We start from the raw sequence: 17,062 nt of genomic DNA, 5'->3' as shown, positions 1-17,062 counted from the left end.
GATGTGCAGGAAAATCCACAGTTAAAAAAAATTAAAATCACCCTATGCATCCGCACTTGAATGAAAGCCATTTATTTTACCACTAACATTTCAAAAATTGCTGCTTATTCGTAACAAAACAAAGCTAACAGAAAAGAGGGTGCTCAAATTCAATGAAACAACAGTAATGTTTTAGAGAGAATTATACAATGCAGTTGCAGAACGCTCAAAAGAGTGGCAATGGTCAAAGTTACCTGAAGCCTTGGTGCTGTAAATAATGCCCCAGATAAAAACAATCATGCAAGGTTTATCCTTTCTCCCACAACATTGTTACTGGACCCCCTTGGCATTTAAGAAAATCTAGTTCTCTCCCTTAAGTACTTTCATCCCCACATGAGAATGGTTTTACTCAATGACTAGTCTGCCACCAAAAGCATCCTTATATAGGCTATTTTAACTTTTTAAAACTAGTTGGTGCCTGCTGCACTGCTTCCTCAAAGTCAAGTAAAGCATTTTAAGTGGGACAGACTGAGATAGAAGCACATAGAAGTTTTTGCCTAATTATCTGTTAAGATAGACTGAGACAAAGTGGAATGCTGCAAAGAGATAAGCAGGTCCTGATTGAGTATTTCTTTTTATTAATGAAACAACAAAGTCTGAAGCTTGAAAAGGAGGAAAGAACTTGCAACAACTTCACAAAACTTTCCATATCCAGCAGCATGGAGATAAACTCATGATCACTGAGACAGTACTTCAACACTGCAGATATATCATAATGACACTTGGTCAGAATACTTCAGAAGCAGAATCTCACCTTGTAAAAATCTAAGCTGAAACCTGCTTGACAAAAGCCTTGTCCTTCAGGATCTGCATTGCCTGCAATTACGAAGGTAAAAGCATTTTATTGATTTTACAGTGCATGTGGAAGATAACATAGATACTTCTAGAGCTGTAATGCTATGAAGTGTAATACTGCCAATATAAGTGAAAATATGTATTCTTTTTTAGAAGAGGCAGAGCAAATCAAGACCTTCTACAAGACCCTGATCATGCAGTCCCTTGTGAACATTTTGAAAAATACGACCTGCTACCTGGGACTTTCTCCTCCCACTGCCAAGAAAGGATTCCTGAAACAACTATCAAGGATTCAGTTTTAATTTAGCTGGAGATAAAAAGTAAAAATCTCAACAAGATTGTAGAATACTCATCACAGTCTGATCTGACATAAATGCAAAAATAAGTGTTTACCACGGTGTTCTCAAAAAACCTTGACACAGTGTAAGGGTCAGGATGGGTACATGGAAAAATAACTTTCCTGCTTCTACTACTTCTATTTCTATTCTCCAGATCCTTATATAATTGTGTAAAGTGTGTTGGCCTGCATCTTATGGCAATACTATGTGTGCCAGAGTGCCAGAAAACTGCAGGATTGCGACACTGAGAGTAGGAATGGCCACTTGAACTCTCTCTTCAAATGACATAAGCCTTTGCCAAAGCCCGAGTGAGATATCAGTAAGGACATAAACCAGATCTTAAGGTCACCATTTCTGACAGATTCAGCTTCTTTCTGTGCCTGTCCATGCAGAGACAAGGATTTAAAAGGAAGACACAACAGAACTCTGCTTAAAGCCCTATACAATAGGCATAGAATGCTGAACAAGATGAATGACTAATAATAACCTAATATGTAGTATTTTCTGCAGACTTCTAGGTAGCTGAACCTGGTTCAAAATATACATATGGTATATTCCCCTATTCCCCAAGAAGCAAGGCCCAGAGATGGCTACCACATCCTCAGAACAGCACAGAAAAGAGTGTGGAACAGCAGTGTTAATGTGCATGGCTTTCTTCCATGCTGAAAGTTCTTCACAATTGAGCTCTTGTGGATGATATTGGCCTGAGCGATGATACAGGCTTGTGTGTTTCTATGCAGCGTCTGATCTTCAAATCATGACCTTGTGATGAGACATTTAGACTCAGCGTAAGTATGAATAATTGGTTTAATATGCTGTCTGGTTCTTATCTAGATCTGTTTGCTATGTTTTAAAGCCACAAAAATGGAACCAATTATAGCTCATTACTATAACTGCACACACTTAATTTACTTATTTTCTCCTCTTTCAATTAATTATACAATAAAGCATCCAATAGTTTAATGTTATTTTTCTTTACACCCTCATTCAATGCAATAACATCATATAGTAACCTTCATTCAGTCAAGACTCAATGGTCTGAAGACTGAAAGAATAAAAACATTCAGCGCAAAATCAATTCCTTCAACACAAGACTGTTCATATTAATACTTACTGTTACGACAAGGTGAATATTCAGCATAGGCACTGAAGTTCTGAATTGCTACATAGCAGGTGCCAACAGGGTCCTTCTCAGGGCTGTCTTTAAGGGTTCTCCAATGATACAAAGGAGCACAAGCCTATAAAAACAGAAACACAAAACAGAAAACACACATACTTTCATACACTCTTGCAACTGGCAAATGTAGTTTTTAATAGGCTGTGTACAAGGATTCTCTCTGGTACTGTATTGTTCACATAGCAATGATAACTAGACATTGACAGAAGAAAATGCAGGATCACTGCTTCATGTAATTTCATTATAACTTGAAAAGCACACTGATGTTTCACTTATAGCCCTTGGCAAATGAAATCTGTCAGGGACTACAAGTCACATTTAAGCCATGTTACAAATACCCCCTAGGCCTGCTTCACAAGTAATATGTTTGCTTTATTACTACTCATTGCACAGGAGCTGATCCCATAATTTAAGATGCATATCACATATGTGTGGCTGAAGGCAATCCCAGTTCTGTCCTGGTATGTCCTAAGATAATGGGCATAGCAGCAGAACTGACTCCACTTAGCAGGAGATTTGCCAGGTTGTTGTCATATGGTCAATCACAATCATCAGAGTGTCTGCCTGGTAATAACCCCTTATAACCCCCTGGTTCAAATCTTCATAGACAGGATACACTTACAAGCCATTCAAAAGGCTGAGTGAATAGGTTTTTGCTAAGGAAGTTTTGGCTAGATATTTAATCTTCCATGTTACAGCAGTGGTGTTACAAACATGACAAAGACAAAAGACACACAACTTGTGTAGAGAGAAGCATTATCTTTTTTGAAGGTAATCCAGGTAATTAGAAAAATAAGAACAGTAAGCTCTCAGGTCTGCAAGTCATTCCTCACAGTTCCCTGTGCCCTAAAACTTTTCATTGCCTGAGAGCATGAGGACACTACCTCTCCCTGCAGCCTTGCCTCTCTAAGACACAAATAAATCCTTCATTCATGTCCTGTCTTGTCCTACTCTTTCAGTTACAAACCTGTCTACCTCTGGCAAGGTATTGCCACTATTTATAATATTGTATTGGCCTTCATTCTGCAATCAGTACCAGCTGTATGAACCACAGTGCTACTCACAGCTTACCACCAGCCAGAGCTTGTGGAGCAATGGCTTAAGGAACAGGGACACTTCACACACCCCTGCCTAGGAAACCTTGCATATTGAAACAGAGAGCAAAACCAGAGTGCAGCAAAGAGGAGTATGTGTCCCAGGGGAGTGATTTTAGGTACATCTGACATTAAGCCAAATGGATTGAAACAAGAACAATATAATCATAAACATTGACTTAATGCAGTTTACTATTAAATCTGTAGCTTAAAAAACAAGTTCCTGACAGTTTGATGACATTTTCTCTTAGCCTACAAAGCTTAACAGAAAAAGCTTTGCTGTCCAATTTTTTTGCCTGAAAAGTGTTGACTATACCTAAGAAGAGCTACCCCAAATAAATGAAGTTTGGTCAGCACATCTGTTGGAGATGAGTTTTTCTAATCACTTGATTAAGATTTCACAAATGGTGGTAAAGAAGTATTTTATTTCAATTTGTGAATTGTTTAGTAGAGTACAGAAAATGAAAATGTTCATCTATTTTTAGAAATTTTTAGAATTTTTATGTTTACTTAGCTCTGTAACAGAATAGGGTGATGTTTTACTCGCTACCAGTTTCATTTCAAAATCTTTCTGTATGTTAACTACAAGACATTCAATATAAATGGAAAACATTTCCTTTCAATACTTCCTCCCTTAGGACTACTTTTTAAGTAGTAATTGGAAGTTTTAATCAAGTCCCAAGGTAAATTTTTGTTTGGTAATTGCAAAAACTAGTAAAACTAATGACCAAACCAATTATTCTTATCACAATTACTTCAGTACTGTTTTTAATGTAAACCTTAATGCAATTGAAATATAAAAGGTTTGTGTATAAGCAGCATCACCAGCACTTTACTAGGCAGTAAAAACACCTGCCCACTGCTGGGCCTCTATCAATATAGGTAAAACATTCAGTGAAACTGGAGAACACATACTGCATTTTGATAGCCATCTTAATTTGGAGCTTTTTTATCAGCTGTTTTTATCAGCTTTTTTTGCAGCTGTTTCACCATGACTATCACATAGCTCTTCGAAACAATGTAAATGTGACACAAGAGATAAGTGTTTTCCTAACTGAACATCAACAGAGGTTCTTGGCTTTCAAAACATTTCATTAAATTCAAATTCATGCAATTTCACTACATTCTGTATTTAACAATCCAGAGATATCTTCATAATACCAAACATTTTATAGCAGACAGCTATCAGTTCCTGTGTATCTCTGAAATATGTCCATTATCCGTTAAAAAATATCATTCACTTCCACAACAATATGACATTCTGCTGTTTTCACACAGCAGCAGAATCAGTCTACTGATCTTCACTTGATCAGTTCAACCTGGTTTTATAGGTTGCTTTTGTTTTTTTGAAATATATACATACTCTGTTTTATAAATCATGCATAATCAAAGAGTTATTTCCATAATATACACATAGAAAGCTATTAAACATATAAATTTGAGAAAAAGAAACATTATTTCCAAATGAATATCAAATGCGTAAGACTTACCACAACTTTCTCTTTATGAGCTTTGACTGTTGCCCCAAACCACTGATTTGTCTTAAATTCAATAGGTTCCCTGGTGCCATTGACTTTAATTTTCCTGTTGTCTGATAAAGAAAGAAGCACTATGTTGACAGCTTATTGATAACACAAGTGAACAGATTAATGGATATGTTACATTGCATCCACTTGTCATCCAACCCATTTTATCATTTAACCTTTTCACTGGTCAGCAGAAACCAGCTTAAATTCACACATGAAAATTCAGAATAATAACACTTAAGCTTTAGAAAAGAATACACAGGACTGGAATAAGAAATGCTGTGTTTCCCCTGAAAACAAACAAACAAAAACAACAAACAAAAAACAAAAAAACCAAAACAAAAAACAAAAAAAAAAAAAAAAAAAACAAAAAAAAACAAAAGAAACCAACTTTACTTGGAATGAAGAAGATGAAGAATTAACAAAAATCTACAAAAATAGGTGAAAAGCCCTAAAAAGTTTTCTCAGATGTGGTAGAAACTTTCCATGTAAAAAGCATGTTCCATAATTAGATTTTGTCAAACAAATGACATTTCTCAGCATGCTTATTCAAAGACCAACACTACAGATAGCAAAGGACTTAGTTTTTAACAGAATTACATGTGTACACACTGTCACAAGAGACAGCTTCCTAATGTTGCTTTATATACACTCTTGCAGATGTCAGCATAAGAGAAGCCATCTGGGCAAAGACTCAGGCCAATTATAATGCATTTCAGGTTTTAATAAAAAGCAGACATCCCTTCCCTTCACCCTCAGTTCTCTGAAGTATACTGATTTCCCATATGTTCATGAGCTATGCTCTTCCCTTACCAGTCATTCCTAATGAACTTTTCAATTTATACATAAGCAGGACATTACTCCCCTTGTATCTGCATTCCCTTACGTTTGTTTCTGGTTCCTGTCAGGAGGGATTTCAGAAGAATCAATCCTTTTTAGTCACTCTAAGTCTAAGTGAAAATAAAACCACATACTGTATACCTTGGAATGTTAAAAAAAAAGTAGTGTCAGATCATATTCTAAGGATTTACATACTTTTTAAATAACTGAGAAAAAATACAGCCACCATTTTCAAAAGTCAACACTCCTTGGGATTTGCCCAGCAGGAATACAGGAGATACCTGAATGTTTTTTAGGATGTTAGCTCACCACTGACTTCAGCTTATGGTAACCTCATAAATGTTATAGACTGAATTAGAATGAAAAATGCATCATACTTGGAGAACAAGGGTACTCTATCTCTGTATTTTATCCTAATAAACATGAAGGAAAGTTGAATGGGAATGAATCTTTTAAAGCTTGAAAGTCTCTAAGGAAACATCTTCATGCAAGTATTTGCTTCTGTGCTGCGCCAATTACAGCAGCTACTGTGGAAGTTCATGCTTAGAGAGGTAAATTTCAGGAATATTTAGCTCTTAAAAATTCAGGAATTATAATTTAAAAATACTCTAAAACATTAATTTTAAAAATGCACTTAATTGAAGTTAGGCCTAAGCTTGTGTGGATGTGAGAGACAGTGTATTTGACACACCGCATGGTAGGCGCTGCCAGCTCCTACCTAGTTGTTGGCAGCACTACTTTCAATTATTTTTTCCAGTGAAGTCAGACCTTTTCAGACTTTAAAGGTTTCTTTTTTCTTTTTTTAATGCTCCAGCAGATCTGAATATGATCAATGTGCACAGATGGATGGGGTCTTGATACAAACAAAACATTTGAAGCTTGAAAATCAGCCATGGCCAGCTCACAGCTGCCAGTGCTAGCCTGGCTCTGAGGATAATCGTGGTCAGTATTCTAACTTAAAAGGAGCTTACATTTTCAATCAAAACAACATATCTGTCTATTGGCAAAGTATATGAACATTTGAAAAGAAATTAAATTTTAAAACTTGGACAACCATTTGCAGGATTTATCAAACCACAGCTGAATTTACCAGTAAATCTGCAAGAACTGTACATACACACATGCACAATCTCACTTCATTTAGTGGCATATGGTGTAGTAGGAATCCTTCATCATGTGGCATGGGATTTTCATTATAAAGCAATTTGAAAAATACCACAAAAACACAAATTAACAAATAGGGTTTTTTTTTCCCTAGATAAATATCTTTTGATAGAAATTTTCTAATCAGTTTTGTTCAGCATCCTTGTTAGAGCTGTGGAGTCATATTCCCAGTTACTGAGGTTGTGCCTTAAAATACAGTTTAGTCTTTTGTATGTAACAACAAATCAGTATTTCAGAATGCTATAAAACATTTACTGCTTTCCATGTAACTTTAGCAAAATGAAGCAACATACACAACTAACTGGTCTGAATACACACAAGCTGTCATTATTGTGCCTTGCTGCAATTATCCACTTCTGAGCTAGTCACCCACTTACACGTGAGGACATGACCTAAGCCAGTTCTTTTCCTCCTAAAGCAAAACTCTGAGAAGGTCAGAAGAATCATGTCCTAAAAGTACCTAAAGTACCTTTTTTAAATAAAACCAACTGTAAATAGCCATGGATGACCATCTTAGATTAGACTTGGATAAAGACTATTCATTCACCCAGTAAAAAAAAAAAAAAAATTAAAAAAATTGTATATTCCTCAAAGCAGCATTATCTAAGCATTTCAAAAAGTAGCATGTCTGTATCCTGACAAACCATTATATGACAGGAAAATATCTCTCCTTATACTATTTATGGCCATCTGAGGCCCACAGGCTGAGTCTATACTGTACCTTACCCACAGCTGTATTTTTGTGAGGAGCAAAAACTTGGTGAGACTTCAAGTTGCATTCACATATTATCTTCTTTTCTGGAGGAGAATGCCTGGCCCCTTTTAGGAAGGAGTTCAGGCTATCTTGTATCATGATACATGACACTAGTGCAAGGACAGCAAGAGTACGAGCTAGCAGCTGGGCTGGGCACACAACGCCTGAGCCAGTCCACGGAGAGGTCCAAGGAGTGCCTGAGTACCAGCTGGATTGCTTCAGAGCCAGCCCAGGAGCTGTTCCAGACGGTCAACAGTCTGGATGACTCGCAAATTTGGCTTGAGACGCAGCTCTGGAGTCACTCATAATGATACTGCCTAAGACTGTACTGCAGACTAAGGCCCAGACAACCAGGAGTATGCAAAGAGCAGAGAGAGATTTATAAATATAAATTTAGATATGAAGACATCCTTAAATTGCATTTCAGCAAACCCAAAGCACCTTATTTTCTACTGCAGGAGTCGTGACTCCTATACATGGTACTGCCCTACAATCCAGCTTCAGAAGCAGCTCTGGAGGTACAGAAACATGATTATGAAAACTGGCATTCCTTCACCCAGTTTTTTAGTTGAGATACCTAGGGGCTACCAAATGGAAAAAAAAAAGTCCCTTACTTTGCCAAAACAGTAATTGGACAAATAGAAAAAATTTGAGTTCATACAGCAAAAAGCAAACCTATGTTAAGAGCAAGAGCACAGATTCACTTGTAGGAATTAAAGCCTGAGTCTAGAGCAGGTGTTAGTGCAAATTCAACGTTTACACACATTAATTTGGTGCTTTCTATGGGAATTGGTCTCCTCTCAGTCACTAAGTCAGCACATCATAAAAAGCTTAATAGGCATGAATCAAACATTTCCCTTACCAAAATTTTTTATACTAATTAATACCTGCATAAGAGATGTATGGGCAAACACTGGTTAATTACTTAGTGTGATTCAATCAGTTCTTGAAAACTTTAAGTAAAAAATGCAGCATCTTTCATAATTTAAAAATACTCAATACAAACAAATATCTCTAAAAATTTATACAGGTAAAGGAATGTGAATACCCCTGACATGGAGATAACACTTGGAATGTTGTGTACACTTTTGAGACATCACTATTTGCAGGTGTTTGGCGCAAAGAAGAGAAAGCAAAGGATGATCTATTTGTGCTTCATCCACTGTTCAATAGGTAGAGAGGAGAGAGTGCCAAACTCCCATTTGAAGTATGCAGCAAAAGGAAGAGGGGCAACAAGACACAAGCTGCAGCAAGGGAATTTCTTAATAAATCTTAAGCACTGGAAGAGATACACCAGAGAGACTGTGGCTCTCCCCCTCTGGGGTGATTTCAGAAGCTGGCTACAAAAGGCTCTGAGCAACCTCAGTTAACTCTGAAAGCAGCTCTGCTGCATCATTAGTGTTCTGGCTTACAGAAGGGAAGAGGGAAAAGGAAGGGTCCTGGCATACTTGCTCCCATATTCTAGAAATGAGGGAAACAAGGGAATATTGACAATCCTACCATCAAATCACTACCATAAGAGACCAATGATGAGAGAGAGACCATTACAAAGCAAAGGTAACTTAATAACTTTCACAGTGTCATTGATATTAGACCCTCACCAGACAGACTGAATTCAAATGCAAAGCTGAACACTAGGTATGATCTAGGGAATGAAGCCAAACAATAGCTTTTAATTAATGCTGGGGAAAAAGGGACTCCGAAGTGTTGAGGAAGAGTAAGGATATGCAAAACAGTGTCATGATGAGAAGAGTTGCTTCTATATTTAGATTTATCTGGTTCTGCAGCAATCTATTTTATATCTGGTTTTTACTGCAGCTTAGCTGCTATTCATATGAGTCATTTTAATTTAATAGATTGTATCTAGAGAGCTTTACTTGGATATTCCATGAATCAAAAAAAAACCAAAAAGAAACCATCAAACCCAGTAGGATTTTTTCTCCCTAAATATAATCTGATCAAAACCAAATTAAGACCTCAGGGCTTGAACTAACATAGCTAAGAGTATTTTTTCCTTTCTTTAGATAGGGCTGAGACTTACCAAAGAAACTCAGGAGAGTCTATTATAAATCAGAATGCAACGAGTGAACCATGAAGTTCCAGATAAGGTCTTACTGGCATACTGTACTAAAATGTGTCAACATTTAGAAGTACAACAAAGTTCTCTTTCAGCAATTTCTTTTGAGATGCAAATTCTATTTTATAACAGGATTCTAAGTTTTCCCCAGAATCTTACTATCTCCACAGCTAATGATTTTTTCATGTAACTATAGCTCTCAAGTCCCACAATACATCTTCTCCTTATATAGTACCTAGGTACTGTTACAATCAACTCAACTGCTGGCCAGATTAGCTCATGTTTTTTATCATCTGCACGCTCAGTCAGAACTGATTTACATCCCCCTTCCCTGCTCCTCTTCAGAGGCTGTTCAGATTTTTTTCCAGCTAGTTTAGAAAAATATAACCTATTTTAGTAAAACTGGTAGAGTTAACTGATAGCAAAGAAAACACCCCAGTGTGTTCTGGAAATTTAAGGGAAGGGGTATCTGAAATTCTGCTTTCAGGACCTAATTTAAAATATAAGAACTTGATGCAGCCTATAAAGTATTATAACTAAAAGTGACCTTAATAATGAGTTTCCAGAATCTGAACTATTAGCTTTTAACCAGATTTCAAATGCAACAGTGCATTTTAGGGGGTATTTAAGTCTGCTTCTGGCTGCAAGATGCTTTGAATGGTTCAGAAGCTGCTTAGTTAATCAAGAGAGGAGAAAGTTTTCTTGGTATTGCTCTCCTGCTACCTCTCCTGGCAGCTGAATGGAAGAGCACACAGTTGAAAGAAGGACTTGGTAATACTACCTCAGTGTTAAGGCAAAAATAGTCATTGTAAACCCATTTCATACAGAAAAAACTGAAAATAAGTTAGCTTTGTGTAGGCAAGAGAGGAAAGACAGACCACAAGCCTTTAATATGATGCCAATGCTTGTTTCCTTGTCCTCTCATTGAGTTTCAGAGTATCACAGCGTTACCTTGCAATGCAACCGGACAACTTCACAAAGTAGGGAAACAAGGGAGAAGAGTGACTGCCCTTCAATCTATATTTCCTGGAGTAAGGGGATACTAAAAGCCCTTCCATTATACTTTATCTCAGTTCCCTGCTGCAATGGAGCAGGTTAAAGCACCCATTGTGCTCTCAGGGGCAGCGCTTTGAGCTTCTTCCCAGAGCCTTGACCCTGGCACACAGATTTAGGGAGCTTTAAAGAAGTGCAAACACGGGACTGCAGAGTCAGTTCTGTATCAACAGCAGGAAACACAGAGAGTTCCTGCTAAAGCCCCTTCTTGGCTGCAGGCCATATCACTGGCCAGCCCGTATGGGAATGTCCGGTTACATGACTTGCTTATGGATGAGCCAGCTCAAATGCTACATGACAAAATTTCATCCTCCTTCCCTCCTTTGCCCCTCTGTTGCTTGTCAGGAATGCCATTTCATCAACAGAATTAATTATTACAAGTAAATAACCTCGTTGCTTTGGAAATCTCTAGGTTAGCTACCAAGAAAAACAGAGATAGGAGGCCTGAGAAATTAGTAGCCATCTGGGACAACTTTCCTCTACAGCAATTTCAGTTAGGTGATGTGCTTTTTGAAATGGGCTGCAGATACTCCTGCACCTCAATTAACTCCAATTAAGCCATCTTCTCAGCAGGGTAGATTAGCCCACATCCATTTCCACATTAACACAGGTTATGGAGCTGCCTATAGCACTCAGACCATCTTGGGCATTCTAACACACACAGTGCCACAGAGAAGATTTCAGCAGTAGTCTTGTAGTTGAGTATCACTGCTAGTAGTAAGGAGCCCAGTCTGTGTTTGACAGGTTGAACATGGCACTTAACAGTAATCATGCATCTTTTAAACTGTTTTTTGTATCTTTCACTGGGAATACAGTGTCTACTCCCTCATCTGATCTCAGCCTCTGAGGAAAAATAAAAAAGAGTAACGGGGCTTCATAAACCATAAAGACTTTTCTTTTGTCATTTGAAGCTTGCATGATCCAAAAAATAAAGATTAATACTGAGTGCCACAGTCTGTGTGGTAAGAGGGAGGTTACCTGCACCTTGCCAGTGACTGGGTGCATCCCTTGCAGTGTCATATCCCTGATCCACTGGACAACACTGCAGTTGTCTCCCACCAGTGTCAGGATGTCAGATTCAGTTAGGCCTGGCACTCATGCGCTCCCTATGCTCAGGATATAGAATGACATTTTTTTTTAATAACACTTCAGTTATTTTAAAAATAAAAATATATTACTCACATAACTAAATAAACAAACAAACAAATCCCTTGACCCAAACAGCCTTTACAGAACCAGAAATCATCCTATCTCACCACTGAACATCATAAAATTAACCTAAGCAAGACTAAGTTCTTAACTAAGGTGTCTGTCAGTTACTTAGTTCCCTCATATCACTTCTTGAACAAATGCCCCCTCTGTCTAAGGCAGTAAAGAGTTTAGAAATTCAACAGATTACTTTTTTCTTCTTTCCCTTTCCTGATTCATGAGCCTGTTCATGTTCATCATTGCCTCTTAATAAGCCTTAAATGTTGGTGGAGAGGGATTTTGTTCCTTTTTCGTTAACAAGGCATATCTTGCCATTCATTAAATACCTCAGTAACTGTAAAACACATAATTATAAATTAGTACAAAGTAACTTCACACCATGATATCTGAAAATTTCCAGAAACTTGACTTAAAGCCACCACACAATACTAGTCAGTGTCTTCACTGTTTTCATTTAGTAGGACTGAGACAGTAACAGTATTAATACAAATAACACGAAAGCATTTGCAAACAAAGGAATCTCACCTGAAATTAGGTGTACTATTTTTGTGGAAACAGAAATAATCTGCGCAGTTACATATAAGTCTTACCAATTAGAAGTCCACTTAAGATACTTGTTTGTGGCAGTAAAAGTGCCAGTGCACACACCGTATGTTCCCTCCTCAAGGGCAAAACAGAACTTGCATTGAATGCAGCATAGCTGAGCTTCATTTGTGCATCCAGTCCTCAGAGGTAGAAGACATGAGTTCTCATGCTCATACATAATTTAAGCCACAGTCTTTCAACCTCTTGGCATTGTTCATCTCTTGAATTTTTACATGATAGTGAAAATTATAGTTTCTGTGACCTGAAGCAATTTCACATATTGAACTTTGGGTATAGTATATGTGAGTCTGCTTGACTTTGCAAATTCGTTAGAATTTAGAGGTCCTCCCCATCGAACTTTTGAGGCTGAAAAATGGCAATTTAGCAAATTCTTTATCCACTTGTTGGTTCACACTGCCTTTCTTTCTAGTTCTTTCCAGTTCCATTAAGTTGATACTTCTGAACTTAATTAAGAATGCTCCAAATTATTCAGTAGTTTTTTTTATTGTGCTTTGCTTAGCTAATCTAACTGAAAGAGATATTATTTAGTTAGAGCCAATAAGAAAGTATTGAAAAATTGAAGCTTTGCATAAAAATGCATCAAAATGAAATTTTCCAGCTCTGAAGCAGCCTCTGTAGTTCTTCTGTTTTGTTTCAGAAAACATTCCCAAAGCTTTCCAAGACTTTTAAAGATCTCCTACAAGGCATGAAACATTAATCTTCAATATTAAAGCTGCTACCACTGAACTTCTTTACTTCTAACAACTTTTGAGTGTTTCTGTTTTGGAAGAAAGAATAATCTTGTGGTAAAGGCACTGGAAAAAGAAGAAAAAGCTCCCGAGTCAGTTACCAGTATCATCATCAATTTTTGTGTGATCTTTGACAATTCAGACTGACTTCTCTCTGTTTATTAGAACAAATACTAAAAATGGAAATAGCAACATTTCTGAGTGACATTGTAGGAGAAGGCATAATGAGTACAAGATGCCGGTAGAGAAACCATGAACTGAAAACACATATTTACCAAGGACTATCTAAGTCCATCAAAGTAGGTATAACATAGCTAAAGGCTTCAAAAGAAACTTTGTGTGACAGACTGTTTGAAATAGTTTTACCTAGGACAGAGCTCATGTGGACTAGTCTGCTTGGGGGAATAGTGGAAAAGATAATAATGTATATGATGGGTTTGGAAGAGAAAAAAAAATGACATGCAATACACATCCAGAAATCAGCAAAAGGAGTCATCTAAAGCATATTGGAGATGGCCTTTCTGTTGCTGGCAGTGAAGAATAGGGTGTGGTACAAGCCATACAAACCTGCCTGGGGTCCTTGTTTCCAGGACATTGCTGAATTGTGCAAAATGACACATTTCCTGCCCTTGGGACTGGAACTAGAGAGCCAGGAACAGCACTGCTAAACCTGCCTATGCTGCCACCCCTCCAGCAGGGACAGTGCACCTCCGCCTACACCACAGCTGCTCTCTGGCTTAACTTCAGCTGTCTACAAGTCAGGACTCTATCTAGAGGACACAACCAGCTCAGAAAGACTGAATGAACCACCCTTTGGAGACTCCAAACTGAATAGTTGTGTGATGCAGTCCAAAGCCTTATTGATATACTTACTCCCCAGTTTGTCTGTGCCTTTATTCAAAATACCTGCAAAAGTATCTGCAAAAGGACATCTCTGCAAAGAGTATGGAGCTGTTCCAAGTTTTCCCACAGGAAAGTCAGATGTCCTTCTAGGTTTCATCACTAAATTTTCATAAATTTTTCAAAACTCCCCTTTAAAAATGTGATGGAATTTTCATTTCGTCTGTAAGTTTTTTATTCGAACTTGAAATTACTTTGTACAGATAATACATTCCGCTTTTGTTACATGAACTGTCTAACCATAAGATGGAAAATACATTAATATTTCCTCTATTTCCTGGTTTTATTTTAAATATGTACACTCAGGACATATCACAAAATAATGTATGCATACTATCTATATACATTTCCATTTATATATTTAACCAGATGCTGTACATAGTTTTACCTGCCCTAGTAACCAAACACACACACGTGAACTACCATGTACTCTGTTTTGAAGAATGCTCAGCATGATGGAACAGTCATCCTGAACAGTATTCCTAGACACTAACACAGTAATAAGATGTGGGTGGCTGGAGTTGGGAGGAGTAAAGAACTGCACTGCTTATTTGCTACAGTTAAGTGAGCTCTTCTAATTTAACTTCTTCTTTCAGAAAAAAAAAATGTATTGTGTTCACATTTCAATAAACAAATATTAAGGTTAAATATAACCTAAAGAATAATAACTTTCGCTTAACGGTCAAACTGTCAAAGTCTGCCTAAATAAAGGCATCAGTTTTAAAGTCTCTGCAAACACTAGGTTTAAATTATTTTCAAAACCTATAAAGAGACAACAGAAAACATAAACAGCTTGAATTGTTTAAAGCTTGTGTTCCCTCTAATTAAATAAGAAACATCTGTCTTGGGATTTTGGAAGTGGATATAATCTATGCACATTGTGCCTAAATCGGTTTGCATCTAGCTTCAGATGCAGCCAGAAATCCCCTCCTTGAAAATAACAGCAAACACTAGAAATCGGGTTATTTCCATGGTTCAGAGAAGTGTGAGACAAGGCTTTTGGGGCTTTACTTTCTGAACATGCAAAAGTATTTTCAAAAGCAGGCATCTGCCACAAATACCTTTCAGCAGAGAAGAAGAAGAAGAAAAAAAGGCATCTATTTAGATGAACGCCTGATCGTGGAGGTCACAATCCTGTTATTTCTCTGGAGACCATTAAACCCTTCCCTGCCAGAGCACATGCATTCAGACTCCCAGGAGCGGGATTTCTATCCGAGTGCAGATCCTCGGATCAAAGCGACCCAAGTAGAGGGATCGCGGAGGAGCCGAGAGGGACCCGGCACGGCAGCGCGGCACACACAGCGCTGCGCCGCGGGACAGCCGCGCACTTACTGGTGTTGTCGAAGGGGATCTGCCTGCACCGGGCTGCGGGCCAGGCGCAGTAATACACCGCTCCTCCTTCCACGATGTCTGGCTGCGTGGTGTTGGCTTTGGGAGCTCCCACCAGGACACTGACCCTGCGAAACACACCGGGAGGTCACCGGGGCGATCGGGACAGGCGGGCGATGGGCGCTGTCACCCCGCGGGCGCGACGCCGCCGTTCGCCCACCGCCTTCCCAAAGCGTTCCCCGGGCCGGGGGCGGCCCGGCCCCGCCACCACCGGCGGCGGCACTCACGTGCTGGGGTCGGGGATGTAGAAGTCCACCGAGTACCCGAAGTAGCTGCCCGGGGGCCCGCTGTACACCGTCAGCTTCTCTTCGTCCAGGTTGAAAGCCACCAGCGCCGGCGCCCAGAGCAGCGCTGACAGGAGGAGCAGCGGGTGCTGCCAGCGGCGGGGCCGCCGGCGGCTGAGGGGCAGCATCCTCGCCGCCTCCGCGGCCGGCTCCCGCTGGCGCAGCGGAGCGCAGCTGTGCGGCGGCCGTGCGATGCGGAGCGGAGCGGTGCGGAGCGGAGCGCAGAGGTGCGGTGCGGAGCGGAGAGGTGCGGAGCGGAGCGGTGTGGAGCGGAGCGCAGAGGTGCGGTCCGGCAGCCGCCGTGCGCGGGCGGGGGGCGGCGCGGGAGGCTCGGCCCCGCTCGCCCCCCGGGGGAGGCGCGCTCGGGCGCCCTCTGGCGGCGCGCGGCCGCCGCCGGGGCAGGGCTGCCCGCGCCGCGGTGCCCGGCGGAGCTGCGCCCCGGGCCGCGCCTGCGGAAACCGAGCGGCGGGAGGCTCCGCCGGTGAATCTGCGACAAACGCCGGCTAAGCTGGACACCCCGTGACTACCCGGCAGCTACCGATGGCTGCCGTGGGGCGGTCGTGTTCACGGGAGGAGATGCCGGAGCGTGGGCTGGTGGTTTCGAGTTGAATTTCTCTCGACTTCCATAATTTACAAGGGTTTGAACTGAAGAGCCTGATACTTGAAAACCTTTTTTAGGAAACTGAAGTGCATTGAAAAAATGTAAACTTCCCTCAGATTGTTATTTGGTTGCTCGGCATGGCCATTATTAAATAGAAACCAAAGAACCTCAGCCACGATAAAACCGCAGGAAAGAAAGATGTAAAGCCGGGCACAGAGTTCAGTACACGTTAGAAGGTGCGATTCCTCTGTTGCTCTCAAAGGTTCCCTGTCAGTGCGTGGCTACGCGGAGCTTTAATGAGCTGAAGGGGGCACCTCGCACTGGCGCAGAGGAGAGCCTTTAGCACAGCTCCATGCCGGCGCAAGTGTCGTGCCGCTTTTCCCACAGAAATAACCAATTGAACGTGGCACATAAATGGAACGGTGGTTTTAGAAAGCCCCTCTGGTAATTTCTTCGTAAAAGTAATTAAAAAGGACGGGGATATATAA

The 17,062-nt window shown here is 39.9% G+C and overlaps 1 protein-coding gene across 1 annotated transcript in view; it reads right to left on the bottom strand.

Annotated features, from left to right (window-relative positions):
• ITGA8 (integrin subunit alpha 8) overlaps nucleotides 1-16,101 on the bottom strand; it is a 112,442-nt gene extending 96,341 nt beyond the window's left edge. Inside the window, exons 1-5 of the mRNA XM_053950927.1 lie at nucleotides 15,917-16,101; nucleotides 15,633-15,757; nucleotides 4,934-5,034; nucleotides 2,287-2,410; nucleotides 794-855 (exon numbers count right to left, since the gene is read on the bottom strand). Of these exons, the coding sequence (XP_053806902.1) occupies nucleotides 794-855; nucleotides 2,287-2,410; nucleotides 4,934-5,034; nucleotides 15,633-15,757; nucleotides 15,917-16,101 (597 nt within the window). The remainder of the gene's footprint in view (nucleotides 1-793; nucleotides 856-2,286; nucleotides 2,411-4,933; nucleotides 5,035-15,632; nucleotides 15,758-15,916) is intronic.
• Between the last annotated feature and the right edge of the window lie 961 nt (nucleotides 16,102-17,062).

Source organism: Vidua chalybeata, chromosome 1 (genome assembly GCF_026979565.1).
Source record: "Vidua chalybeata isolate OUT-0048 chromosome 1, bVidCha1 merged haplotype, whole genome shotgun sequence".
NCBI classification, from domain to species: Eukaryota; Metazoa; Chordata; class Aves; order Passeriformes; family Viduidae; genus Vidua; species Vidua chalybeata.
This window is presented reverse-complemented; position numbering and strand designations above follow the sequence as displayed.